The sequence below is a fragment of the Oryzias latipes genome, chromosome 8 (genome assembly GCF_002234675.1).
Source record: "Oryzias latipes chromosome 8, ASM223467v1".
Taxonomy (NCBI): domain Eukaryota; kingdom Metazoa; phylum Chordata; class Actinopteri; order Beloniformes; family Adrianichthyidae; genus Oryzias; species Oryzias latipes.
This window is the reverse complement of record NC_019866.2, coordinates 16,403,090-16,416,826: the sequence shown is the minus strand read 5'-3', so window position 1 is coordinate 16,416,826 and position 13,737 is coordinate 16,403,090. Positions and strand designations below refer to the sequence as shown.

The 13,737-nt window shown below is 39.0% G+C and overlaps 1 protein-coding gene across 1 annotated transcript in view; it reads right to left on the bottom strand.

Moving 5' to 3' along the window:
* Nucleotides 1–5,293: 5,293 nt before the first annotated feature.
* The window catches only part of grin2a (glutamate ionotropic receptor NMDA type subunit 2A), a 196,156-nt gene continuing 187,712 nt past the window's right edge, over nucleotides 5,294–13,737 (bottom strand). The window contains exon 15 of the mRNA XM_004071747.4: nucleotides 5,294–12,130. Within this exon, the coding sequence (XP_004071795.2) occupies nucleotides 10,166–12,130 (1,965 nt within the window). The 3' untranslated portion in view covers nucleotides 5,294–10,165. The remainder of the gene's footprint in view (nucleotides 12,131–13,737) is intronic.

Sequence of the window (13,737 nt, the reverse complement as noted above, 5' to 3'; positions counted from 1 at the left end):
CGACATCCTATTGAACTTTATGGGTTAGCAATGGAATAGCATTTCAGTTCATATGTGAGTCAAGGCAGCAGAGGAAATACTTTTGGTAATGTAGTGTAACTAATTCTGATTTCTAAAGATATACACAGACACCGCTCCATGTACGTCTTTCTGAAGAACTGTTATCTATAAGCCAAAATGAATCCTACATTCATGGAGGGCTGAATAGAAAATATCACAGAGGAAAAAGAAATAAAAGAAAACATTTTATATGACAAAACCATGACATATATTAAAATAACCCTCACATACACACATTCGAAACATGAGGTTTTAGAATAAACTAAATTTAACTTATTAGTTAATGTAGAACCTGCACCCTTGTTATGTTTTCACTTTAAAACATGTAAAAGATACTTTTTCCATTTTGAGGCATGAATTAAAAAGAAGTTGAGATTAACAATGAATTATTCAAAGATAAGTCTATGTATGAGTCCTTTAGGTCGATCCTACAGATGCTGTTGTCCAAAGTAAGATAGATCTATAGCTGGAATTTGGGACAGAGCCAGTCCAATTTTTTTTCCCAGAAATATACATCATACGCACTCACACACGAAGAAAAGATACAGTCATATTACTGGTACAAAACTTTAAAGCCAAATAATAATTAAAATATAAGCATTTATCTCCACCACAGTTGTTGTAAATATATAATTTATTAAAACGGGAAAAACCCATTGGTTTTACCCCAAAATGTATTTGCAATGTTGAATTATTTATTTATTTATTTTTTATTTATCTATCTTTGCACCCTGCCATTTTATAATAAATATAATTTTAAAGAGCAATTTAAATATGTACTGGAAAAAATCATGTTCAGGGAACCAGCAAAACCACCAGTTTACATTATTTTCAAGCACTGACTGACAAAAACTGGTCATTGAATAACTGTTGACGGTCAAATCATGAAGTCAAACAATGAAGCTTTGATCATTCTAAAAATCACTTTTTCATTTCTCTGCCCCTATATCTGCTTTAAAAAAACATTTCCAAGACTGCATTGCTGTATAATTGTGTTTGTAGTGTCAAATCCTCCACAAAAATATCTTTTAGATTCATTTTGAAAATGTAAACAGCGGCTTTTTGTAATTAATCAGTAAAACTGGAGTTCATGGACAAAAACCTGAAGGCTCGCCAATTGTTTGTCTCTCTGAATCAAATGAGAGGTTTTGAGAAGCAATTGAAAAAATAAGGAAAAATGACCAAGTAAACAAGCTCCCTTTTCTCTCCCTTCTCCATTTTTTTTACTTGCCCTTCTGCTGAAGAATAATGATCTGCCACAGCTTTTTTGGCACGCTTACTGACACAACAGCACACACACAAACAAACATTGATTGTCTTTGTCTCGTGCACACACACTCGTTCAGACGCCTCTCCTGGACCTCAACCTGGACCACACTGAGGTCTGTTGATCTGTCAAATGATACCACCATTGCAATTACCACACGTCCACTGTATCTCTTCTTGCCTTAGAAGCTCCTTCTCCTGAATGTTTTCCCATTCTTCCTCTTCCCTTTTCTTTGAATTTCCACAGACTGTCGTTATTAAGTTCTTGTTCTTGCTCTTACAACCTATCGCCCATCACAAACACTCAAGATTTCTTTATGAGTACATTTCTTCTTTGACAATGATGGATCCCCGCTGACCTTGCTGGGTGTAGTACAGTTCCTTACCCAATTTTAGCTATCTGAAGAATCTCCTTAGGGGTTTTCTTTTCTTGGGCGTGCTATAAATGTGATGCTTTTGTAAGATTAAACTTTTCCCGTCGTATTTGTAAAAGATTTGAGTAATTTCTCACCGAATCAGTTGGAGTCTAATAATTGTCCAACAGAAAACCTTTACCTTCAAGCCACAATGATTGCCAAAATTATTCAAACCCAACATATTTGATAACCACATGTAGCTAAAATCAACATATAGAAATCCAACATTACCTTTTGAATTGTTGTTTGACAGGAAAAAGGCCTAGACCAAAAGAAGATTCATGAATGTTGGTCATAGAGGACATGAGGATGGTTGATGTGAAAAAAGAAGATGCAAAGGATTCTCTGTTGAATCTCCTAAAGGGAGCAGTTGGAAGACAGAAATAAGACATAATCATTCAACAAAATAATAATGAAGATGGGTCTGGACAAAAATGGTGGAACTCATCCATCCAGCTTCTGAACCCAATAAATCCCTTTTAGGTTTCAGGAGGTTGCAAGCCGCTATTCTGTCCTTTTTTAAAATTTTGCATTAAAAAAGAAAACACACAAAAAATGCAAAACATTTCACTTCAGGAAGTGAAATAGGGGGCAGTTTAAAGATACAAATTACCTTGAAGCATGACTTTGGACTGTAGGAAGAAGCCGGCCTTCCTGGAGAAAACCGCATGCATGCAGAGAACATACAAAACTACACACAGAAAAGATCCAGCAACTATTTTTATTCTTTGGTATGATCTGATTTTGCATTCAAACTCTCAAGTCTCTATATCATGATGGACCCTCTTCCACCTGGGACATCCAGGTAGTCACATTATCATTTCTTTCTGGGGTGTCATCTTTTTTGACTAAATATTTTTTATAAATCCATCAAGAGACACATTTCTCATTTTTAATGGTTATCTTTTAGAGCCTTTTCATTTACTAATAATTCTATGAGTTTTCACCTGTTTAAGTATTAATAGTAAATGGCGTATACTTTTATATCACTTCTCTATTCTGCTTTAAGGCTTTGAAGTCATGGCCCTATTCACGCACACACATACACATTCACACACTAATGACGGCTCTGCCACCATACATGATGGGAATCTCAACCACCAGGAACAATGTGAGGTTCAGTGTTTTACCCAAAGAAACTTTAGCAAATGGACAAGGAAGGTGGGGACCAAACCTGTGATCCTCCGATAAGAGTTTTTCCTGGTTTTTCAGAGAAACCAAATGTGCTGCTTCTGTACTTTTTTGTATGTCTAATCCTAGTAGTGACATATTTAACCTTTGTGCTGTCTTAGATGACCCCACCCTTACATTGATGTGTTCTCCCTACCATGACAAAGGTGGATAAAGGTGGAAAGATTTAATGTAATCCATGAACACTAGTGAAGATCACAAATCATTGAAGAAAAAAGGGTCAGAGCACTGTCTAGTGGGTCTAGATGACCCAACTCCCAACGTTAAAGTGCCTAGCATAGCACAAGGATTACACTCACTCAGTGTTTAGTAGGGGTGTAACGATGAAATATTCCTTACATAAGAACATTTTCCTGTCATGGATCAGTGAGAAACCTTCCAAAGCAAACTAGCATAAACTTGTCTTTGACCCTTTTAACTCTGAAATACTTGACCTGTCTGCTCCACTTTACAAAAGGAATGATTGATTAAAATATGGACCCCTTGCATCTGCTTTACCATTCTCAATAAACAGTGTAATTATTTACTCACATTTTTAAGGATTTTTATTTACTTATTTATTTTCTTTATCTTCCAAGTTGGTATCTTTAAAAAAACATTGTAAGCAAGAATTTTGTTTTGGATTGGACAAGAACTACTGTAACTTAGGATCAGTGTTGTGCTGAGCTGTGTTTGCTGAAAATATGTTGAAAAGACAATAAAAAAAAGTTTGCACTAATGCACTGACAAAAGCAATTTCTTTTAAGCAAAGTGAGAAAACAACCTGTAGATTTGAACAGGACAGCCAGTCTTGTGAATGGTGAAATTTTATTCTAGTCGCTTTACAGAGAGAGAGAGAGAGAGAGAGCAAGAGAACGATAGAAAGAAAAAGAGAGAGATAAACAGTGCCACTGTACAGAAGAGCTCTTGTGAAATTCACACAAAAAATATTATTTTTACTCTTTATAATTCTCCATGATGATGTATTCCAGTATGAATTTACAAGCGATGTTTACAGGTGTAATTTCTAAATATATTCAAAATAGTTACTTAAAAGTCTCTGAAGAAACATTTTTTTTTCTTTTCTGTTTTTTCTTTTCAGTATTTTTTTTCTAAAAAGCTCTATTGTTACAGCAAACAATAATAATAAGTTGTATCTTTGGAGGGACTCAGAGTAGAGGGTTTTCTTTTTGTTGTCTTCTGTATGCTTGAAGTCCTGACTACACGCAGGGAGGGAAGCAGAGCTGGTGATAGTTATTTTCATCCGTCACTTGGAGGAAGAGCAAGGATGTTGGACCCACCCACCTCCACCACCACCACTAACCTGCCCTCCACTGAGCAGAAAAGTTACCCAGCGAGGAAGCATTGGTCAGAAACTCGCCTTCTTCCCTCCAAAAAAAGCAGCAGCATCTTCATTGTGTTATAAAAAACAAAACAAAACAAAAAAATTGTTTTTCTTTTTGTTGTTCTCTCAGATATGTATATACTCACACCTGGTTACAAAGCATTAGTGATCATATCATAATCAAAACAAACAAACAAAGAGAAACTGAAAAACTGTTACATCTGGGGTTGCATGCCATCACCTCATAGTTCAATAATATATCATTGAATGTATTTAAAATACTTTTTTAAAATAATAATATTAAAAAAAGGTGTCATCACAAGGTCTGGGAGTGTTCGAATAAAAAACACCTGTAGTTTACATGACAATTCTGTAAAGGTGGAACATACTATACACATTGGCATGATGGAAATGCAATGGCGCCATATATATATATATATATATATATATATATATATATATATATATATATATATATATATATATATATATATATATATAATTATTCTTATTTTTTACATGTGCATATTGTTGAATTGAATGCAAGCAGTTTGTAAAATTTGACATTATGACAATAAATAAGCAAAAAAAGATGCAAAATTTGGGGGGAAATTTGTTTTTTTTCTGAAAGTCCCAAAAGTACAAAATAGTGGTATGATTATCATTAAAAAATTTTGAACATGGAGAATGAATTGGAACAGAGTGGCTTCAGCAGGGGATCGCCATTAAAACCATGAAGAAAAAGAGAGGCACCTATTGCAGTGTTCTGTTCAATGGTGGCTTTTTCTAATTTTTGATGTTCAATTGACTCTATAATGATGAAGTAAAGCCGTTCCACATAAAACGCACTCCGCGAGAGTGTGTGCGAGATGTTTCTCTCGCAGAGAAAAACATCTAAGCACCATCCCTTCCTTTCCTCCTGCTTATAACCTTCTTTGACTTCATGGGTTTGAAGCAGAACTGGAAGACTTCGGATTGGTAAACATTTCGGGGAGAAAAGCTCGATTTTGCTTTAGTCTCTAAAAACAACAAAATAAAAGTGTCATTTTTTATTAAAAACATTTGGCACACACGTTTTGTTACTTCTGCCTCCATGCAAAATCATCCTGAGGTATTTTATCTGATAAAAATGTGGTTTTGCCAGTCCAATCGGCAGACCCAAGATGGTTTCATGCTCTTATTTTTTTAAGTGTACAGCTCTATGCTACAAAAATTAGCATTATGTTGGCACAAGTGGAGATGGAGGTGTTTGCATGTGCAATGTTTTTAAGTGCAGTCAAGAAGAACAACAATGTGAATAAATCAACCAAAAAATAAATAAATCATTTTGCACCACTTTAACAAAGCAAATATTTCTTACAAATGGTTTATACATGATGAACAAGGAACACAGCTGTTTAATCTGGATTTTAGTTGGCTTGTTATCCCACTAAAACAATGCTGCAAGGTCCAGGAGCCACCTGTCTCGGATAGCTATTCATGAGCCTGGCTGATTGGACTGAACAAGATACCTATACCCAGTCTTAGAAAAAAAAAAAGTAACAACTATGTTTGTCCATATGCCCAAAATGCATCCAAATGGGATGGTAGCAAGTTTTATATGGAAAAGTAAGCCTGTGAAATGTTTTGAACAATTTCTAAAGTTTTTAACTTTAAACTTTATACCTAAAAATTGTGCAACTGGAACCTGGCTGTGTGCTGACTTACTAAAGCCTTGGTCACATCCACCCCCATATGGGTGCTACTGGTTTTTGGGCTGTGGCCACACCTTAAGGGGAGCCAGGTGTGTCTTGCAGTTCCCTTGAGGCTTATATGTCCACGTCAAAGACGATGATGATCAGCTTTCACTGTTTCGCACAGTTGGTTTGGCAGAGAGTTTTACGCCAGATAGCTACCCTGTTTCGCCTTCCTGACACAACGCTGTATTTTACCCGGGCTGGGGACAGACACAGGGAGATTCAGACTTGGGCCCTGTGGGTACACAGTTAGGCAGTAGTGTGAAGGGTCTTGCCCAAGGATCTACATCGGATGAAGCTCATTGTGCCCGGGGGAAGCAAACCCTGGTATGCCGTGTGCCAGTCCTACATTTAACCAAGTGCTGTCCAGCTGCTGTGCAACCACCTCACGTGGTGTCATGAAAATGGAACAGACGAATGTGGTGCGCGTCGTACCTGTATAGGGAAGTATTCATAAGGCTAATGTAAGTTACACACACTTATGAAGTGTAGGTGATGCTGTCTTCCGGTTCCCCTTAGGAGCCCACGCATGGGAGAGTACTGGGTGCGCACATGATACATAAGTACCTGTATGACACGCAAACAGCACTCTGATTGTCGAATTTCCTAATTTCTAACAGTCAGGCTGCATGCACAGAGTGCGTACAGTACGTACTACGTACTGGGAATAGGACTTAACAGGTTCCTTGCGCAGTCTGCAGGGCTTGTGTCAAAAAAATTGAAAAATCTGTACAACACACCTACGTCTCATCTATATTACCCTTACACGGGGTAAAATGTTATAAAAGTGTTCGCTAAAACCTGTCACTTGCAAAATGAAATAATCTGCAATCGTAAAATTTGGTAAGAGTCCAATTGTGTGCCCTGTGCAAGTTTGGCCATTTTTCGCCCACAGACAACCACCTATAATGGAAGTTGTGATTAACTCTTAAAGTGTTTCCTGTGTCTAAAACAAACTCAATAAAAAAAACAGATGGAGTGTGTCTTTTGTGGAATCCCCGTTGTTAAATGCTTTTTACGTATTATGATAGCCAAGAAAGTTGCAAAAGCACAAGGTGCTTTTACGCATTTTGTGAAACATAATCCAAGTTTATCCAGATTGACTAGTACAGGATTCGATTGAGAAACTTTGTTTTCAAACGGCACAGCGTTGCCTACATTCTTTTACTTTAGTATGGGTTACAAAAGCTTAAAGCTCTAGTGTCTTAGTGACTGGAACAAGATCTCAGTAGTGGGCCAAGAAGCATTTTTAGTGGGACTTCACAAGCTTAATGCCGATCATAGTCAATGGGACTATGGGTCAAATACATTTTTCTCATCCTTTTTTTGTATCGGGTATACACATAGTGTTGTAGTTGAAAAAACTATGAGTTTAGATGTCTCACACAAGTTTGCAATGATATGTACTCAAAGTATTTAGGCTTGCTATTCTAAATGTTTTGCAAGACTTATGATTTCTGAAAGGAGAGACGTGTCAGAAAAGGACATTCTGTGTGCAAACCTGTTGTCCAACACTTATATAAATGGAGCCTGTTTTCGCTGCCTAGAAGTAAATCTTGTACTGTTTGTAAACACGTTTGTTTCCCTTCTAAATGGTGCCACATTTGTAAGGAACATACATTTGTGGGATGAGCAGCAGCAGCTTGCATCCATGAAAAATGCATTAAATCTATTTTTTTTTATTATTGCTTTGGAATATGTCCTATTTTTAGCTTCAATGCAAACATGAACGCAGTCAGTAAGGGTTTGTCTCAATAATTGACATTCCATGTTTAAATGATCTAGAAAAGGCCCTTTGGGACTGCTGGGATTGTGCAAAGTCAATCTGATGCTTCACATCACCAAGTTGCTGCATTGTTTGGAGTTACCCCCAGCATCCATCCATCCATCCATCCCATTCTTAACCATCTGTATCCCTTTCTAGGTCACTGGGCTGCCGTGACCCCAGCAAACCCAAAGCGAAGGTTGGGCGGAGGTAGACCTATTACTGTTACTGTTGGGCAAAGGTGGGGTACACCTTGGACAGGTCGCCAGTCTGTCACAGGGCACACAATCACTTCCACACACTCACACACAGGGACACTTTAGAGTAACCAATTAACCTACAAAGCATTCGGTAGCAGTATTTGGACTGATACCAAATAGTTTTTGGAAGGGCCCAGAGAAAACCTACACATGAAAAGAGAGAATGTGCAAACTCCACACAGAACTCCCCTGCTGGGATTCGAACCAGGGCCTTCTCACTGTGAGGCAAACGTGCTTAACCACAGTTCCACCATGCAAACCCTGTATCATTTACAAATTGAAAATAAGGTTCCATCCAACAGGGGGTATCAGAGACAGGCTGTGAAGATGATCATCCCAAGTTTCTTTACCCTGTCAAGATTTATGCATTGCAGGTTGTCTTCTACTGATTTACAGGGGCAACTGTACGCATATACCTTACAAATGTGGCATTATTTGACAGGGTATTAAACAGCCTTTCCATGAGAGCAAGATTTATTGCTAGAAAGCATAATAACAATAAATAACCCACCAAACATTTTGAGCATGTGGACTTGAGATGGTTTCAAATTAAACTGTCCCTGAATCATACCATACAAAAATTTACCATATTTAAATGATTGCAACTCAGATAAGTAGCAGTGGTGCAATATGATGCTTATAGTCTTATTCTGAAAAATCAGAATTATTTGTTTTGTATTAAGTTTGATCACATTATGACAGCATGGGCTGTGAACCAGCATAGCTGTCATACAACCTCTCATGAGATTGAGTTGGAAAACAGTACATTAGAGTTTTAAATATAATCAAATTTTACCCATATTTCCCCCAAAAAAGTTACACCAGTCTAGTCAACAATTGTTAGACCATCGTCATGTGAAAAAAGAAAGAAAAAGGTTAACATTTGTATACTTTAATACCCTGTTTCTCAGTCAAATGGGGGCTGAAGTCAAATAAAAATCAGTGCACACTTTTTATCTAATCTCAGCTTTGCTCTCCCCTCCTCCATTGTCATCATGTCAATTTTATATGTATCTATGGTGGTATTTGTTTGTATTTCTCTTCTTTGACATTGAAAAAAAAACATGCAAAAAAAAAAGTTTTTGTATGGTATTTTTTCATAACCAACCTTTTTTCAAATGTAAATGTGAAAGGAAGAGTGGAAGGGGGAGTTCAAAACTAATAGCTATTCTGCTACCAAATAAGCAAACACTAAAATCTTACATATTGGAATTCGGAAGTCAGAATCCCTTATAAATCTTATAGCTCAGTAGAATAAAAAAAGCAGTACTTTGCAATCATTTTTCTATGTGCAGCGCAAATGAAATGCCTGTCGATGGTCTCAAGTTTCTCTGCTTTCTAGGAGTCATTTGTCTGAAACCTGTAAACATTACTCATTTAAAGAACGTGCATTTTTCATCTTATCATCGATGTTTTTCGTTACATATCGCACATCACTAAAAAAAGCCCTGGTTGACTTCACATCCCTGCCAAAAGCAAATGGTTGATCCACTCTGTCATTTATACTTTTCTTCTCCCATCAGTCTTTCATCAACAGGTGTAAAGATGTTGCTTGGTAACAAGCAGATTAAAGAAGCCAACCGTAACACCGACTTCATGAGAAGCCTACCAATCTGGTGTTGTGAAAAACATTTTTCCACCTGAACTGCTGAACCCTGATCTCAGCAGTTGCAGTGAATAAAGAAAGGGAAGAAAGGGGCGTGTGATAAAAGGATTTCTCTCATCTTTCCTGTCCTGTCTTCAACAGCATTCTTGTAAATGCCTTTATTCTTCAAACTTATTGATTCTTCTTCCTGTTTGGTGAAACCCAGTTATCAATGCCCATCCATCGTTTTACACCAGGTTGTCAAATGGTAGTGTGTTGGCCAAGTGGCGTGCTTGGTAGTACATTGGAAAGAATAAGCAAAGATGATGTTATTTTCTGGAAAGATAGAAGTAGTAATACCATCAGACCCAAGTGGGCTTAAGTTCCAGTTGAATACAATGTCCAAGAGAAGAAACATCTAGTTTAGCTACTTACATATTTCCAGGGAAAGAAATATGTAGTTTAGCTATGGCATCCCTTAGTGGACAACATGGTTGATAAATTATAATACAAACCCATAGAGGAGTAGGAAGGAGAGAAAACATTTTTTTTCATATTTTAACTAAACATCTGACTCCAGACTGGGAATTTTCTTATACACCCGTCTATTGCTGAACTGGGCTGAGTTTAGGACGCCACGTGAGGCTGGGTATGCACTTGTCTTGTTGGCTGAGTAAGGCATCACATGCTCTTTATTGTACATGTCATTAGCTATTCGCCCGTCCCTTGAGCAGTATGAGGAGGTGGACTTAACTGAAGAGCGAAGATTGTTCGCATCGTTGCGCGTTTTGATGGGGGCTGCTCCTAATGCTCCACCAGGGGAACCCACAGCCAGCTGTTTGTAAATATCAGAGGAGCTTCGTCCGTGTACCAGTCTGCTGCTGCTATCATCCCTCAGCGAATGGCTGAGGAACGGGTTGTCCGAAGCGTGGACCGGGTACAGGGACTTGCTCCTCTTGCTTTCTTCTAGGTTGTGGTTGAAGAGCATAGATTTAGACCCAGTGCCGAACAGTCTGCCGGAGTAGGGACGCATGCCAAAAAGGTTTGCGTATTGCGAATCAGATGTAGATTCCAAGAAGCGGTCCTTCTCCTTAAGGCTGACGCTGCGTGCTGGTCGGCCCAGATCCACGTCCTTTGGCTTTTCAAGCATAATATTGTCAAAAGAATGCTGACGACTTAGCCTCAAACGATTCCGCTTTTGGACGTGAGGTCCGTCTGTTTGTGGCCAGTAGAGGCCAAACATATCGTCTGGCTGCTGCTGCTCTCGATGGTGCATGGTTGGACTAACCAAAGGGTCTGCAAGGAGCTGATCCTCACTGATGTCATACAGATTGGCTGTATGAAGACATGCCTCGCAGCGGTTATAGGGTGAGCGGGTGCCAGAGGCTGACGAAGATCCGGCAGAGACATAAGGACCTCCCTGCTGATAGCTAGAAGATACTTTGGACAAACATGAGCGGCAGTGTGTCTGTTTGTATCGATCAATGGTTTCATGGGGGGATAAGGAAAGGTTTTTCTCTTTCAGGCTGTAGTGTTTAGAGTAAGTTGAGTCCGGCATGAGATCTGTGTCTGCATGATGTAAAGGCGAGGAGTTTAGATGAATGATGGGCTGCTCACACTTTCTGTAGTTGTCACTGTGGTCGGAGTAAATTTCCGGATAATCCATGTCATCTGCAGGAAGACCGTGACTCTCTCGGTAGTGAACGGGGTCAGAATGGAGGCTCAGCTCTCGATCAGAGTCAACGGTGTAGATTTTCTCTCCTCCTCCTCCTCTCCCACTTTGGTTGGTTCCGCTGCTGACCTGCTTAGTTTTTAAGTAGGACAGCTCTACCTCACTGCAGTCCCTTGGGTATTTTGACGTCACCGATCTTTTTTTTAAGTTGTCCTTGGGTTTCAGGTGCTTGTTGTTTTCTGGGTCCTTGTAGGAGGCGGCCCTGCTGGAGCAGTCAGAGATGTCCGAGTGGGCTGTGTCCTCAGGAAGGTAGCGCTGTGTCTTCATTGATATTCGCGGGTCTGGCATGAGCATGTCAGGCATCGGGGCGGGCCCTGGTGGGACAGAACGAAGCGTATCCACAGACTTCTTCCACAGTGTACGTGTTGGCTTGGCGTTTGTCTGCACTGCGTCCGCACTCACCGCTACTTCCACTGTATTTGGATTGGCATCGTTCAGGGTGAGAGGATGTTGGCCACCCTGGAAAATGTAGTTGTTAAGGTGGTCCTTGTGTCGATTGGCGAAATAAGACTGCAAGTCACCGCTATCCCCATAGATCATGTCTTTAGGGGCATAGCTGCGGTTATCAGCATAGATGAAGTTGCCCTTCTCTGCCATCATGTCCATGATCATGGGGCCAGCTGAGTGCATGAATTCACGTTTGGGTGAGTTCATGCGGGACCCACCTAGATTAGACATGTTGGTCATCTGTTTGGCAGACTTAATGAGCTTGAGCATTTTGTCCTGAGGGCTGAAGTCAAGGTCTGTCTTTTTCTTCATGTCAATATGGACTCCATGGATGCAGCTCCATATCCCCTATACAAGACATATGAATGAACACAAACAAAAAAAATGAGAAAAAGGAAAAACAACGAGACAATCATTGTGGTTATTTTCTTATTTTCATCTGTAGGTTTATGTCAAAATTATTTTTGGCAAGTAAGGGAATAGGCCATAGAGAAACCCCATTAATTAACACATTGAAGGCATTCTAAAACAAAAGAAAATAAGTAGAAGTTGCATTTACTTTCATGTTTGAGCAATTTAGATGAATATATATTATTATTATTGACACCATCTTGCAGTTTAGGATTAAAAAATCGGATTTTAAAAGTAAAGGAATGCAAAAAAAAAAAAAAAGGAAAAAATAGCACATTAATTCATCAGGCTGCCACTATTGTAAACTCAAAAAGTATTTTATGCAATAACAATACCAGGAACTATTATGTAATTGTCAAAATACAAGACGAACAGATTATATGCTGTGTGTCTCTCCCTTTCCCGGCCTGTGACGCCGAGACATAATCTATTTGAAGTTCTTTTGTTTTTGTGGTTACTGCAGGCTGTAACAAAAGCCGTATAGCTCACACTAACAACTCTCAATAGCAGCAAAAGAAACGTTTTTTCCTTTACTTCTTTAATTTTCTTTACCTTTATTTAACCAGGTAAGAACATTGTTTTTATTTACAATAATGACCTGGGAAGTAGAGAAGTCAATTTAGTCACTGACTTAACATCGAAGCTTAACACCTTGATGCGCAAATCATGTTTGGAGTAAACACACTTCAACTCAGCCGGAGATTGTACTGATGTTGTTGGTCATAAACAACATTCAAATCACTCATCATCATTTGAAGGAGAAGGTTGGTGTGGCCACAGCTCTGCAGGCGGCTGTAGTTGAGTGATCTTCGGTTGTTGTCAATTTCATCAGTGACCAGATGAGGGGATCAGCCAGTCTACATGGTTATAGAATGATGCAAGAGATGCTGGAAGGACTGCGTATCATGCGGGACTTGGTTTTTTATCATGCGATAAAAACTATTTTTCTCCTGATTACGAGATAGAAGTTGTTATCATGAGAAAACACACAAAAAAGAAATCACAAGTAGGGTCAGCCGTTTTCGGCTTCTATACCTTGGAATTGTGCATTCTAACATTTTCTCTAAGACCTCAATCTTTTCTTTAAAAACATTTTTTTCAGTATACAGTCAGTGCTTTTATGCCTTCATGTCCATGTATTCTGTTCTTCCAAAAAGAATAGACAGCTGACCTTTTAGCAGAATTGGAGAATAAATTGGTTAAGTGTGGGCCACTGTGGTTTCACCCAAAACACGCTGCAATGTCCAAGGCAGCCTTTTAATGCCACCCTTCTCCTGCCTATACGCCCCACTTTTTCTTGAGTCTATGGCAGAAGCTCTATGCACAAACTCCAATGCTTTCTTCTGCTACTGCTAATCGAAAATTGAACTGAGACGGCCCTGTCTGACTTCAGTGGAGCTGAAGTAGCCAATAGCTTAGCTGCAGTGCTTCAATGCACCTTAGAACTTTGATCATGACCACTGCTAACCCACAGGAGTCTCCCAAGGCTTACAACCCAACTGCTTCTTCCTTACATCTTTACATGCTTAATTGTTTATTGCGTT